The sequence below is a fragment of the Myotis daubentonii genome, chromosome 4 (genome assembly GCF_963259705.1).
Source record: "Myotis daubentonii chromosome 4, mMyoDau2.1, whole genome shotgun sequence".
Classification (NCBI taxonomy): Eukaryota; Metazoa; Chordata; class Mammalia; order Chiroptera; family Vespertilionidae; genus Myotis; species Myotis daubentonii.
The window spans coordinates 100,642,911-100,658,302 of record NC_081843.1 but is presented as its reverse complement, the minus strand read 5'-3'; the positions used below and the strand labels follow the sequence as shown (position 1 = coordinate 100,658,302).

Below are 15,392 nucleotides of genomic sequence, written 5' to 3'. Positions count from 1 at the left end.
TATTAAGAGATATTTAATCAAACTTGTCCTGTGTATGCTATCAAAAATATTTAAGGAATTCATGTGGGAAAACTGCCAAAAGCTTAGGAGCATCTGTAGAGGGGCCAAATACAATCTGAATTAAGCTAGGAGGTACAGGAACTGGCTATGTAAATTATTGCATGTATACTAAGTAACTGACTTGGTAATTGACAAAGCACCCCAGGGATGCTCAGGCAATTGGGCAGGACAATGAAGGCAAGAGCCTGGGCATACATTTGTGGAGGACTGGAGGATGAAGGCGCTGCTTTCCAACTCCTTGGAACTTGAAAAGCATTATAATGTAAGGAATTCCTGAGACATTTCTTATCCCTTTCAAACTTGTAGCTGTGATGAAGAGCCATGAGGCATTGTCCCTCTGGGGTTTGCAGGTCTGCAGGAAGATGTGATAGGTGATCTTAGAAACAAAACCACCCTACTGTGGTTGTGTGTCCCTGAGAATACCGATCTATTTCCCCCAAGTATAACCACAGTTATGCCAGAGTAAGAAGTAAAGCAGAAACTTTGGCAGCAGAAGTTTAAGACAAAGTTGGGAGCACAGTGAGATAGGATTAGGGCTGTTAGTCCCCCACCCCCCAACCACAGAGGCTAAAAATAATCACTATTAAAAGTAAAAAAAATAAAAAAAGGAACCAAGGAAGAAGGTGGCTCCAGACCAAAAAAAAGGGACTAAGTCATAAAAGATGCAGTGTTGTGATAAGACAGAATGTGACATCAGCCTGATGGTCACCTAAGACCATCAGGAACCCTGGGTCTGGGGAAGAAAGCAATGCAGAGTCTGTGAATGTGGCGAAGAAAAGTCAAGAATCCAGGTTGAGAGTCTGCAGGGAAAGCAGGTAAAAAGTCCATATAGATATCAGGAAGATTACATAAGTACAGACGTGGTAGTTAAAAGGACTTTGGCTGGTATTGTGAATCAGAAGGGAAAACACAAGAGATTTCAAGACAGTGGAGAAACATGGCCTAACCTGTTAAAAAATAATCATTCTGGCTGACATTGTCAGGGAGTATATTCTGAAAAATATACTTACTAAAAGAGAGAAGCAAAGAGTACAGTAGGGAGGCTATGATAATAATCCTGGTGCAAGATGTTGGTGGCTTAGAACAGAGAGCAAAGGTGGAGATAATGACTAAAGGTTGAGCAATTGGCCAAGACTTCCATAGGTTGCTGTGATGCTGTTTAGTAGCAGCCGAGCCCTGGCAATCCATCCTGACTATAATCCTTTTGACAGCTCCTTGTGGACCAGCACACAGGCAGCCTACCTGGGATGAGTGGGACAGTGTGATGAGTGGGACAGTGGGATGAGAACCAGGCAGAGATGATTAGGATCTCTTCTGGCAATATGCCTGACTGCCTAACAAAGCACCAAACTTTCTGTATGCCCGAGCTTCTGAAATAGATGTACACAGTGATGTTCTCTCCCCTGGCAGGTGCTGGCTTATGGAAGAAATTAGACCAGCACAACCTACAGCCTCAACCCTAGATCCAGCCGCTCACCTGCCTATGATTCCAGAACCCACCTTCCTCCCCTCTCTTTGGGTGGAGCTCCTATTCCTGCTTCTAGCCAAGGCCAGCCTCTTCTCTTGTGCTCTAGGTCCCATCCTTCTCTTCACCTCCAGGATTTTGTTTCTGTCTCATCACACATGCCTCTACACTGAATTATTCCCATCAATATACAAATCGAACCCATCCAAACAAACAAAAACATTTTCTCTTCTCTTCCTTCATAATATGCTGCAGCACTTTCTCCTACCAGTCCAGAGGAATGGCCCCATATGAGCTCACCACGAGCACCCGCCAAATCCATGATCTGTTCATTGAATTTGAACAGTCCGCAGCATTTGGCACACAGGGCTACTTCCTTTGTCCTGAAATATTTACCTCTTTCCTTTCTTAATGCTCTCCTGTATTTTTGTCCACCTTATTATCCACATCTTTTCAATCTCCTTTGCCAGTTACTTTTCTTCTGTGAGATGATAAAATGTTGACATATATTTGGGGTGTTCCTTAGCTTTCTACAAGAGCTACATTCCTTCCTAATTCCCCTCATCTACCAGGTAGCTCCATGCCATTCAATACTGTCTATATGCTGAAGCCTCCCGGGTAGAAGCATCCAGTGCTGTTCTCTGCCCTGATGCCTGACTCATTGACTCAACTGCTGCCTGACATCTCATTTGTGTGTCTAATTGCCCTCAAGTTTGATGTGTCCAGAACAAGTTTCTGGGCCACCAAAATCTCCCTCCAGACAACCAGTCCTAAAGGACTTTTTCTCCATCTTCCCCAAGCACTCTTCTTGCTCAAGCAAAAACCTATGAGCCATCTTTCATTTTCCTCTTTTCTCATAAAACTCACAATCAGGTGAGTTTTGCTGGCTCTGCCTCTAAAATACATCTGACCAGTTTTTATCTTCTCCACTATTGGACAAATTGAAGTCAAATCTCTCTCACCTTTTCTAGGATAGAAGCCGCTAACTTAGGTCCCCGGGCGCCTAAGAGTCTGTCAGCTCTCCACATGATAGCCTGCTGATCTGAAAATATCAGTCACATCAAATCAGTTCCCAACTTAAAAATTTCCTGTTTTGCATTATAATAAAAATAAAGTTAAAAACGATTATCATGCCCAAGAAATCCTACATAACCTGGCTTTTGTTCCCTCTCTGGCAAACCTGAAGTTTCCATTGATTCACAACATTCTGTTTATACTAGCCCCAGCAGATTATTTTCTTAATTCTCTACTCCCTCCTTCTGTCATGTGACCTTCAAATGCACAATAGTGGGCCAAGTAGCTCCCTCATCCCTGTCCCTTAGACTTGGACCTGACTTTGTGACTTATTTTTTTGTTTGTTTGTTTGCAATGCTTGCAAAAATTTAAAATAGGCTTGAGCCCTGTGGCCCACCATGAGACGAGTACACACTATTTAGCTTCAGCTCCTTTGGTCTGGGCTCCAGAGGGACTTGTGGGGGAAACCAGAACCTGACCTCAATTTGGGCACCAAGCTCACCCGCACACCTGGACTGAAATGGCCCCAAGTGACCTGCAGACCTGTGAGGAAGACATAGAGCAGTGGTTCTCAACCTTCTGGCCCTTTAAATACAGTTCCTCAAGTTGTGACCAAACCATAAAATTATTTTTGTTGCTACTTCATAACTGTAATGTTGCTACTGTTATGAATCGTAATGTAAATATCTGATATGCAGGATGGTCTTAGGTGACCCCTGTGAAAGGGTCGTTCGACTGTCAAAGGGGTCGCGACCCACAGGTTGAGAACTGCTGACATAGAGGAATATACTGAGTTTGGGAAATAATCTGTTATGTAACATTATCATAGCAATAGCTGACCGATACACTGGACCCGGGCCTTGACATGCATCATGCTCATTCCAATCTTAGGGACTTTATATTTGCTGTTTCCTCTATCTGGAACATTCTTTCCCCCAAATCTCCACATGTCTACATTCTTTCATTGTTCAAGTCTCAGCCTAAATGTCACATCCACAAAATTGCATTCTCTGATCACTCCAGCCACAGTAGCCATTGCTACAAAACTCACCTCCTACATGCGATTATCTTGAATTATTTTCTTCATAGCATTTTTTTCACAATCTGAAATTATTTCTTTACATGTGAACATGCATGTTGTCTATCTCCACCATCAATGGTTCCATCTCTCTGAGAGCAGAAACTGGGTTACCTTATTCACTCCTGTACCTCTAGAGCTTGGATGGTGTTGAATTGATGAATGCATTATGCTGTGGATGCTAGACCCTTCTGGAACCGTATGCAGCTGGCTGCAATTGCCAATTATAAAACCATTGGCTTTCATCCTAGTTTGCATGACTCTCAAGACCACAAGGCTGAAGACACACAACCTTTTCTAATCATACCCCAGGTGCCCACTTATAGCTGGAAATGGGGCAGTCTAATACTGAAAGTCCTTTGAGTTTTGCAGAGAAAGGTAATACACATGTGAAGACTGCTTATAGCAGGGAATTAATTTATTGCTACCAGAGAACAAATACATACCTTTCTACTTAAAACAAATTATAAACTCTAATAAATTTTTTTTAAAGTCACACCGAATTCCAGGAAAGTTTTATATTATCCATACTTGAGAGAGAAAATGTGCTGCTATATTCCTTTGTTATTTTAAAACTTTCCTATATGACCTAAGATTTTGGCTACATGTGCAGACTGAGTCTTGATATAGACATTGAAAATATTATTTCTTCATGTTGAGTAAATGTGTGTTACTCACATAGTATATTTAGATGTGATGGAAAGTGAAGAGGGTGCCATTTTAAGGGGTCAGCATTGTGAAAAATGTGCTGTTTTGTATGTATACATTTTCTACATAACTAAAAAATTCCCATTTAAGCACCAATGCATTTTAATAGTTTAATTACTATGAATGAAAATATTATTGTGTTATTTGTTTTTTCTTCTTTCTCATGTAAACACAATGTGCATCTCTTAGGTTTGCAGTTGGCTTTAACTAACAGAAAAGCCAAGTAACAGTGCGCTAAAGATAGTTCCTATCCTTCCATCACAGGGACTTGGGAAGTAGGAGGTTGCTGGCGATATTCCAGTGGCTTTATGTCTTCAGGACTTTGGTCTCCATCATTACAATTCTCTTGTCCTTTCTTTCCCTTAAGTTCTCCTGGCTACCACATTCAAAAAAAAAAAAAGTGGCGTTGAGGTAGGGAGAAGAGAGGAAAAATAGTAGTGGAGCTATCTCTGAATTTTATTTTAATAACAAAACCTATTTCAGGTGCTCCTAGTGAATTTTGCTTACACCTTGGCCAGGATATTGCCATATGGACATTCTTAACTGCTGGGGATTCTAGGAAAATAAGTATTTAACCTTTGACCTGGGGAAAAGGGGAAAGCAAGGCAAGGGAGACAGGAAGCGGAAGTGTGTGTTGTGGGAGCCAGCCAACAGTGTGTGAAATATAATAGTTATATGTATGAATTGTTGAACAATGAAGTGTTACCTTCAGCGGCTACTAAAGACTGTTAGCTACATGCATATTCACCAATATCACTTCTCCTCCTCAGTGTGGGTTGTTTGCTGGGCACAGTAGGCCAGCCAGGGACTACATGTCTCAGATTCCTTTGCATCCACATGTAGCCATTGAACTTGCTCTCACTAGTAGGATGTGAGCAGATGTGATGTGGCATGACTTTTTCACTCACCTTTTATGTCTTCTGCCAGCTGTATGTGCATGATGGAAGAAGCCTGAATCCCTGAATCACCGTATGGAGAATAATCTCGGATGGATTAGTAACATGTACTTGGACTGTTTAATGACCCATAATTAAATTTCTATTGTATTAATACAGATTACTAAAATTTGGAGATTTATTTGTTATGAGCACTATCATTACTTTATCTAAAGCAATAACACATGATGATATCACTCCATATTTTTCATTTGTTTTTTATTTCTGTTTTTCTTTGTTCAGTTCTTCCATTTTCTCTACAGAGATTTTTTTCTCATCACCCTCCCCATAATTAGCTGTAACTTCTCACAGTTTCTCAATATGTTGAGCAATATTCCTTGCAATTCCTTGCTTCTAATTGGCTGTGTTCTAAGAATCCAGATAATTGTGTTAGGACTCTGAATGTTACAATATGCCGAGCTAAGCATATAAAGTTTATGATGCTAGTTTGGCCTATTGTAGGGTCTTCAGTGGCCTTCTGATATAGAATAGTTGCCTAATAAAGGAGCAGTGACAAAGTAATATGGAATTATATGTTCAATTTAGAATCAAGGTATAGTATAACATTTAGTCAGAGAGTGTGAATATTATAATATTATTAATTGGAGAAAGAGACAGGGTTTCAAGAGTCCTATATAAAATACCCATCCCATTAAGCTATCTATTTACTTATAATTATTAAAATATATAAATTAAATATTTAAAATATCTAGCCACTCATCATTATGGATATGATGAAGATTCATGTTGCATAATAAAGGTTTGTTTTGAAACCCAATGAAATTTCACAGGTGCCAAAAATGTTTCACTCTTTATTAAATTAAACATATACTACCTCTGCTGAAAGCTGGGCTTAGTCCAAAATGAGGCTAGCATGCAATGGCCTGATACTGGTGGCAGAAAGTAGTGAAAAACATCATAGATTTTGCAAATAAGTCTTGGTTGCAATTTGCTGTGCATCATTATAGGATTTACTTAGTTTTTCTGAGCCTCAGGATCCTCATCCATAAAGTTGAGACGAGAGCACTGCCTGATTAACTGAGACATGCAAAACACAATTTAAAACAGTACAGTGGCCATAATAAATTAAAATTAGCCCGTGTTCTTTTTCTTCTCTAATGTTACAGATAATTAATAATATACTAAATGTTCTTAGGGGACAGAATAATCATTTACACCCTCATTTTCTATACACATATTTGTGTGGTCAAGAATCTACCTTTATATTTTGATAATAAATCTATATTAATTAAAAACAGTATTTTCTCTTATAATACCTTTTATTTATTTTTTAACATGTTTTTATTGATTTTGAGAGAGAGAGGAGGGGAGTGGGGAAAGAGAGAGATAGAAACATTGATGGGCTGCCTCCTGCATACCTCCTACTGGGGATTGGCCTCCTGCACACCCCCTACTGGGGATTGACCCAGGCGTGTGCCCTGACCCAGAATGGAACCGGTGACCTCTTGGTGCAAGGTGAGGATTTAATAAACAAATAAAACATGTGTCTGATAATCCTGACATCCCTGCGTTCTTGATGTTGGCATCTGTTGCTTGGCTTTCTCATTTGTTTGGTATCAGTCTGGCAGAGAGGGGGAGAAGTACTTGCTTACTTTCTTCCTGCCAGGGGCAGGTGGGTGTGTGATTGGGCCAGCCTGAGCATGGGCCCTCACTTGCCCAGGATACCTTTATTTTAAACAGGAATAGTGCTTTTCTTTCTTTTTGCTCAGCTATGCTTTTTTTAAAAAATATATTTTATTGATTTTTCACAGAGAGGAAGGGAGAGGGACAGAGAGTCAGAAACATCAATGAGAGAGAAACATCGATCAGCTGCCTCTTGCACATTCCCCACTGGGGATGTGCCCGCAACCAAGGTACATGCCCTTGACTGGAATCGAACTTGGGACCCTTGAGTTCGCAGGCCGACGCTCTATCCACTGAGCAAAACCGGCCAGGGCATCAACTATGCTTTTCCCCAAGCGTTTATAGTGACTATGATAACATATACTTAATAATCAGAAGGATGTTATAAGTTAAGTTTATTCTTCTATTTTGTTTCAAACTGGAATGTCTTAAATGGGATTGCTATTATCACCCTTTATGATAGGCAAAATATTTATAGACTTTAATTTCAAAGGGGATAAATGTAATTAGTCACCACAATTTCCTTTTCATTATTTGTTTTGCTTTGATCTTAGAGACCCTGGAAGGAGACTCAACAACAACAACAACAATAGCAACAAAGGAAACAGTTACTCCAAGATAAATAGTGGCCAGGTCAAGAGAGGTGGTGGAGTTGGGAAGAGAGAACCTAAGAATCTGAGTCCATTGGGCACTAACCAACCTAGTGACTCTAGATATTTAAACTGGTTTAGCCTGTTTCTTCCCCTGTCAGTTTCCTAATTTGTAGACCTCAGACTTCAAGCATCAGGGAGATGCATACAAACAAGCAAGCTGTCAACTGCTACACACCAAATGTCAAGATGAGCTCCACTGTTCAACTACCTTATGGTGGGTGCGCCTCAGTGCAACTTCTTTAAATGGCGATGGAAAATCTCAAGGATCAGGTGAGCGGAAACCCACTTTGGATGAAGATAATATAGACTCTGGCTCATTTCTAGATTGGGTTTATACTTTCAGGTGGAATCTAAAAACTTACTTAACTCTTCCACATTTTTGACATCCATATATACTTAGGGTCCAGGTCACAGGATTTTAATTGAACTTAACAGACATGGGAAGCACATATTGTAGCCAGGCAGTGATTCTAGATATGAAAAGATGACTTACAATTCAGCCCTTACTCTCGTTGCACTGGAACAATTGAAATGTTACCAGTACAACAAAACTAATCCTGCCCTGTAAAACAGGTAATTTTATGATTTTTTTCTTTCAATACATAATCTCTCCTGCACAAGAAATCAAGATTTAAAATTTTTGATACGTCATGTTTAAGAATGAAAACTGTACCAAATTAAAGGAAATTACTCAAATAGAATCCGTAGGAAGTCCAATCACTAACAATCTCTGCATATGATTGCAAGCCTTTTAAGAAACAGGTAATTACAAAAATCTTGGTACTCCATGCAGCTATCATATGTGCTTATACAACATACAAGGTGTCCCCCCCAATGTATATACACTTTAACAGCTGATAGCTTTTTGAAAATGAAATGTACTTTAATAAACACTACCCTTGTAAGTATTCAAAGAGTGTGTATACATTTTTTGGGGGACACTCTGTATATCATTATATATGTTTAATTTAATTCAAAACATCTAACACCTATAGGGAGAAACTGCTATGTGCTTGCCTCCCTACACAGACAGTTGCACTGGGAATGTCCTGGTCTTTACTCAAGTAGATGCAATGTTATAAAATTCTAGGTATTTACATGGGAAGGAAATAAAACATTAAGAAGAATTTTCTTTTTCCATTTCAAGGAGGGAACACCAATGGACCATTTTAAGACTCTAGAAGTGCCATATAAATCTCCAAGAAAAAGTAGTAATGTATTAAACAAAGGCTAACACCAACCACAAGATAATAATAGTAATAAAAATCATAGAACCGGGGAGAAAATACACTTCCTGGCTTGGAAGCTCTTAAAAAGTTCTGAGCCAGGAAACCTCCCGCACCGGCGCGGGAATGGCTTTGGCTCCCCAGTGACTAAGTTCCCCTCCAGTTTTCCCTCCTTCTGTCTTCCATTCTCCGCCTCAGTCCCAAACCTGAGAGGAGGATGCCAGCACAGATACCTGAGATTGCCAGGTACAGTCAGACTCTTTTAAATGCCCCTGCACCTCAGATAGGCCATCTTTCCAGGCAAAGCCAAGGCATTTCAAACGACGTCTGGAAGCTCATCTTACACCTTGAGGGCCGAGCCCGTAAAGGAACAATAGTGAATGCAGCCAAGAGCACGTTCCTTCGCTCAGAGTGGTTCGCGGGTGGCTGGGGCCCAGAGCCAGAACCCCAAAAAGGAGCGCTGCCCCTTTAAAAGGCCGCGCATCTCCGCTCCGGCCTTCCTCCCGGGGGCTCCAGCTGTGATTGACGCTGGGCGGCGAGAGGAGGCGCCTGGCGCTAACAAAAGTCCGGCCCGCGGGCGAGCCGCGCCGGGCCGCGAGTCTCTGCTGGGTCGGGGCACCCGCAACAAGTGGCCGCCGCGCCCGTCCCCGGGGAAGTCGTGGGCGTGCAAGGGCGCCGGGGAGAGGCGGTCGATCGGGGGAGCCCGGCCACCCGTGCGGCTCAGCGCCCACCGCAGGGGATCGGGGCGGGCGAATGGGGACCCGGCGGCGGCGGCGCGGCGAGCCTCTGGGCGGCCCCAGGGCGCGGGCTCTCCGCGGCGTTGCGCCCGCCGGCCACGATCGCGGATTCTAAGAGCGGCGGCCGCCCCTGGCCCCACCCGGAGCCATTGGGGGTGCCAGGAGGGGACCGAGCGCCCCCTCCCCTCGGAGTGCAGGGGCCGCTCCCAGCCGGACCTCGGCCCCGGAGCGTGGGGTATGCGCAGCTAACGGTCCCGTCGGACGGGCTTTCCTCGGGCGGAGCGCGCAGGCGGTGCGCCCCAGCTATGGAGTGTCCCGGGAGACGGCGGGCATGACGGCGGCAGGATGGGCGCGAACAATGGCAAACAGTACGGCAGTGAGGGTGAGTGGGCCGCCCGTCCTCACGCTACGGATCGCGCCCCCCTCCTTTCCCCTCGCCCTCGGGTCTGGGAAGGAAGGTTCTCGCCCGCGGCGGTGGCGCACACCCATTTGGCCCCCTTGTCCCGGCCGTCACCTTCCCTTTGGCACTGAGTGCTCAGGCGCCCCGAGGATGCTTTCCCCACCCGGGACGGGGGAAGGGGGAGGGGGTGTCCTTTTAAGCAACTTCCCAGGTTGTCTTTGGGAAGGCTCAAGTGGCAATGCCGCGGTGTTTCCGAATGCCTGTGCCTCAACTTTCCCACCCTGGGCATCTCGGATTTAGGATGATGGTTTGGCAGAGGGTGGAGAAACGTTTTTCAAAGAAATCACGAAGTGAAAACTTTCTCAGGCCTTTGTGCTCCAGTCCGCTCTCCGGTAGCAGGAAAAACTTCTGAAAAAAAAGTAGTTAAGTTTCCATTCTCTGCTCATGGCCCCTGGGTGACAGCTTCGTGAAACTGACCACCTCTGGGCCCCCGCGAGGCGAGGAGTGGCGGGGGGCTTTGTCTGATTCTCTCCGGGCTCAAGACGGGCAAAGGACCATCTGTTCCATGGGGCTGGAAATTGCACAGAAATATTGCCTGTCAAGTGGGAACTTGGAGAAACTTTAAACTCCACCTCCTCCTAAAATGATGATGGATGTGTGGGTTGGCTTCCCCCTCGCCCCTCCTCCCTCTCCTCGCATAAAACTGTAGTGTTGTCACCCCATTGATTAACAGCATGCCCCCGATACACACATGGCAAAGGCATTCCCATAGTTCAAAAGTTAGGAAGGTTGGTCTCTCGTGAACTTGGCTGAAGGGGCGTGGAAGAGCCAGGGTCGGTTTTACAGCCCGCCTCCAGAGGATGGGCGGTTGCAAACTGGGTTCAGAGCCTGCAGACGGTAGGAATGCAGAAAGGCTATTCAGCCTGTGGTGTTTGGGAAACTCCTATCATCCTACGCGAAACTTTGTGGATGTCGCCCCCCTTGTTTGTGGCCGTGTTTTTCTCAGTAGCTTTGTGAGATTCCAGCAGAAACCAATCAGAAACCCACGCCAAAATATCATATCCACAAGAGCCTTTTGTTTAAATCATTCTCTCCCCGATCATCATGTTTTTGAGTTCCACATATATGTTGAAATACATAGATTTCCTTATTCTGGGCCGTTATGTGAGAGATTCTTTTTGGTGACAATTTCATTTCTAAGAAGTTAAAAGGTTGTCTTTTTAGATAGCACATTTGAAAGTATGCCAGAAAAGATTATTGGAGAATCGTAGCCACTCCCCCAAACTTCTTGGAGTTCATGTTTTAAAAGCTTGTCGAAAAATGGAAGGTGAATACTTGTTATTCTGAGTTATTACAAAGCTTTCAGGGAGTGAAGTGTATGCTTGTCAGTGCTGGGTGTGCATACCTGATGCTACTTGAATACTATGGTGGGGGGAAGGACACCCTAAGAAGTATGCCGAGTTGCTGCTCTGGGTTCTTGAACAAAACCCCTGCACACTCCCCCTAATCCTCTGCAACTTGTCCGTATATCCCAGCGTTCTCGTATTGTACAGTGTGTGGTGTATGACGACTTCCTGTCTGAACAGCAGAGCTTTCAACCCTTGGGAGAGCAAAGGAGAGACAGAGAACTAATGTTCTCCAGCTGTTATCCGTAAATGCTACCTCTGCATTTTCACTTCAGCTGAAGTGAAATTTTACTGGGATCAGATTTAGGACGTTTTATAGGAAAAACCTCGGGCTCAGCTGATTCAAGGAGACCAATAGGAAGGTTGGGGAGGTTAACTGAATTTTGGCTGGAGAGGACATACTGTGTTTATTTGCATCAAATCTCTTCAAATGCATGGAGAGTCCTCTGAGAGGTGAGGCGGAACTAGAGATATAGAAATAACAAGGATTTCAATCTTTTCTCCTCCAGTTACACCTGGTCTCTCCTAAATAGGGTTTTAACTCAAGTGGGGTATGGTCAATTGTGTTCCGCTGTATTAATGGAAGGTAAAATCTATGCAGATAAGCCTTCTGGAATTTGATGTGTCAGTGCCATCTTTCTGTTCTAAAATGTAAAATCTCAAAGCAAGTGAAAGCAACCTCTAGACATGGTATCTCTGTTGTCATCGGAGGTAGAAGTAAGACAGTTTTAGTAGATTTAGTGCCATACAGGCATGATGTATTTCAAACATAAAGGGGAAATAACCAATAAATGCATATCCATAGAATGCATTGAGATTGCTCAACTCTAATACACTGATGTTTGCATGTACTTTAAAAATTTGCAATTTAAGTATATGTTTTACAGTTGACACCACCATGTAAATGGGAACCCCCGTAAATTTTACAACAGTGTTGAGTTATTACAACATTTAAAACTTCAGCATTTCATTTGCAACCTACTTTCCCTTGTTCCTGAAAAACACCTTTTTTCATTAAAACAACGGAAAACCTATTCGCAGACTTACTTTAGCAGGTGAAATGGGGCAGAGACTAGCTACTCAGTGTAATCCAGCGGCCTCCGCTCCACCGGGATGCTTGTCAAAAGTGTAGAATCTTGGGTTCCTCTTGGAACTACTGAATCATTTATCACATGCACGTTGGAGTTCGGGGAAGTTCCTGTGCAGAGCAGAGCATTGACTTGGGAGTCTGGAAATTTGATTCCAGCTTCAACTTAGCTACTGTGACCTTGCTCAGTTCCCCCAAATCATGGGGTCTTTCTTCTCTAGAGTGAGGAGAGAAATTCCTTTTGGCCTGATTTGTCATGATCTAATAATCCTTGAGCATGTAGTTATTCATTAGGGAGGAGATTAGCCTTGTGGGGAGACATGTGATAATAAATAGGGAAGTTAAGACGATGATTGCTTCGAAATCAGTAAATGTCCCTCTTACTTTTGTCATTCTGTTTTTCCTTCATCTCTGTCTTCCTCACTCATTGTTACCTCCTTTCTTAATCAGTTCTGAAACCCCTGCCAATCAATAATAAGTGTTTCCAAAGTGTTTTGTTTTCCTAAATACTTAGTGAGCATTTAGGTTAATGATTTCATTTGTAACCTTTAGGTGGACTGGGATTTTGCTTGAGGAAAAATTTACCTTCCCATTTCTGATCATTAGCTTTCTAGAAACATAAGCAACTGTCTAAATGATGAGTATGTCCTGGTAAATTCTTTAACAAAGAGCTGTTTTTCCCCTCTTTATCTTTTTTCATAAAGTGTGAGTTTCAGCCCCTGTGTAGAAGTCCACAGAATGAGGTGTGGTGTGTGATTCAAAGCCATCAGAACCATTAGCTTTGACTCTAGTTCAGCCAAATAAACAAAACTCTCTGTTCAAGTAGGAAGAGAGGAGCTGCCTTCCCTGCCTTTTAAGGTTTCTGAGTCTTACCCTCACTTACTCATTGGTTCATTGTCATGTTTACTCTATTCCAGCAGGTCTGAGACAGTAGCACTTACACTCTTAACAGCTCCTTTGCAAAATCCTGTGTGTTATTGAATTGCAGCTGATGAGGCCACAGTGATGGGGTTTGACCCTTGGCAGCTCTGCTGCTCTATGAAGATCCTTGGGTCCTTTTTCCCAATCTCAGATCTGTGATGTCAGATATGAGGGGAGCTAGTTGCCTGAGCACATAAATCATCACAAATCCATCACGACTGTGAGGAACATATCTTGAAATAATAATAACAATGGCAACTAACATTTATTAAAAGCTTACTATGGCCAAGCATGATCCTAAGTCCTTGACATGCATTGACTCATAAAAGCCTCATGTGGATCCTATGGGAAGGCACTCCTGAGGTCCCTATTTTTTGGATGAGGAAACACAGCTGCAGAAGGATGGTCATTTCCCAGGTCCTGCAGCTAGTGCAGGTGGAATTGGGACTCAGGGCCATGTCATTCTAAACCCAGAGTCCTTTATTCATTCATTCAACTAATGCATGTTGATTTATTTCCTACTCTGTGCCAGGAACTCTTCTAGATTCTTGGGATATATCACTAAATAGATAAAGATCCAGTTCTGTCAATCTTATCTTTGTGTGTGTGTGTGTGTGTGTGTGTGTGTGTGTGTGTGTGTGTGTGTGTGTGTGAGTGAGTGAGAAGGGAGGGAAAATAGAATGATTAACATGCGTACATACCCATAGGATAATTCAGTAAATCTTTCGGTGCATTCTAAGTAGCTAAATTTTCTAAATAAAGAAAATTATCAGATTAAGATTATTCAAAGCTGGGAGGAAGAAGGTGTTGCAATTTTAATTAGATAGATCACCATGGTGGGTCTTATTGAACACTTGGTATGTAGACCAAGACATAAAAGAAGTGAAGGGCTGACCTTTGAGGATTCGTGGAGCATGTTGACTGTTACTTTGAGCCACTGTGTTATACCGAGGTGAATACTCTATGCTGGAGAGAATAAATCATCATTTTATGCAAGGGTAGTGTCATCAGTCTTCTACAGTCAGCTGCGATGGAACAAAATCCGTCTGGCCAGTGGGCATAATTTTTTGCCTAGAGCCTTTGCAAATATGTTTTATCCAATTATGAGACATTTTGTGACTGTTTGGGGGGGGGGGGCGGGGAGGGAAGGGGAGGCCTAAGACATGCTCTTCTTGCTATGAAAGGTGGATGTTGCTTGATTTATTGGCTATATAAGGATACCTCCAAAGGCTTGTTAATTCTTAGCTAGAAGTATGTCTTTGTCTTTTGTTTCCAGTAAATAAATTTATCCCTATAAAAATCAGAAGATAAGCCATATTGATTCCACTGTTCTGTTCAAATCATAACGTTAGCACAGCTAACAATATCATCTTTGATCTGACAATGAGAAGATATCTTCAGAGATTTGGGGAATCCTTTTCCATGTTTAGACTAAGAAAGAAAAGAGAGGTAACTTTTTTTTTGTCCCTTTGGGAATTAACTCACAAAACTTCGTTTTAACTCCTTCTTCCCTTTGAAACAGAGTTAACTCTGGCTTAATTTTGAGTAATTAATAATCACTCTTTAAATTGAATTTATTGAATCGGCACTGGTTAACAAAATTATACAGGTTTTAGGTGCACAATTCTCCAACCCATCATCTATACACTGTATTGTATTTCACTACCCCAAGTCAAGTCTCCATCCATCATCATTTATTCCCCCATACTCTCCTCCACCTTCTCCATTCTCCCAGAATCACCACTCTGTTGTCTCGGTCCATGAGTTCTTTCTCTTTTGCTCAATCCCTCCACCCTTGCCACTCAGCACCCTTTCCCATCCAGTAGCCCCTCCCCACAGCTGTCAGCCTGCTCTCTATCTATGAGTCTGTCTCTGTTTTGCTTGGTAGTTCAGTTTGTGCATTGGATTCCACATATGAGTGAAATCATATGATACTTGTCTTTCTCTGACTGGCTTATTTCACTTAGCATAATGCTCTCCCATTCCATTCATGCTGTCACAAAAGGTAAAAAATTTCCTTTTTTATGGCCAAGTAATAGTCCTTTGTGTAAATGGCAC

At 42.7% G+C, this 15,392-nt stretch overlaps 1 protein-coding gene across 2 annotated transcripts in view; it reads left to right on the top strand.

The window, feature by feature from the left end:
* The first annotated feature begins 9,327 nt into the window (after nucleotides 1–9,327).
* FBXL7 (F-box and leucine rich repeat protein 7) overlaps nucleotides 9,328–15,392 on the top strand; it is a 327,587-nt gene continuing 321,522 nt past the window's right edge. For both annotated transcript variants that reach the window (XM_059694758.1, XM_059694757.1), the window contains exon 1: nucleotides 9,328–9,902. In XM_059694758.1, the coding sequence (XP_059550741.1) occupies nucleotides 9,866–9,902 (37 nt within the window). In that variant the 5' untranslated portion in view covers nucleotides 9,328–9,865. The remainder of the gene's footprint in view (nucleotides 9,903–15,392) is intronic.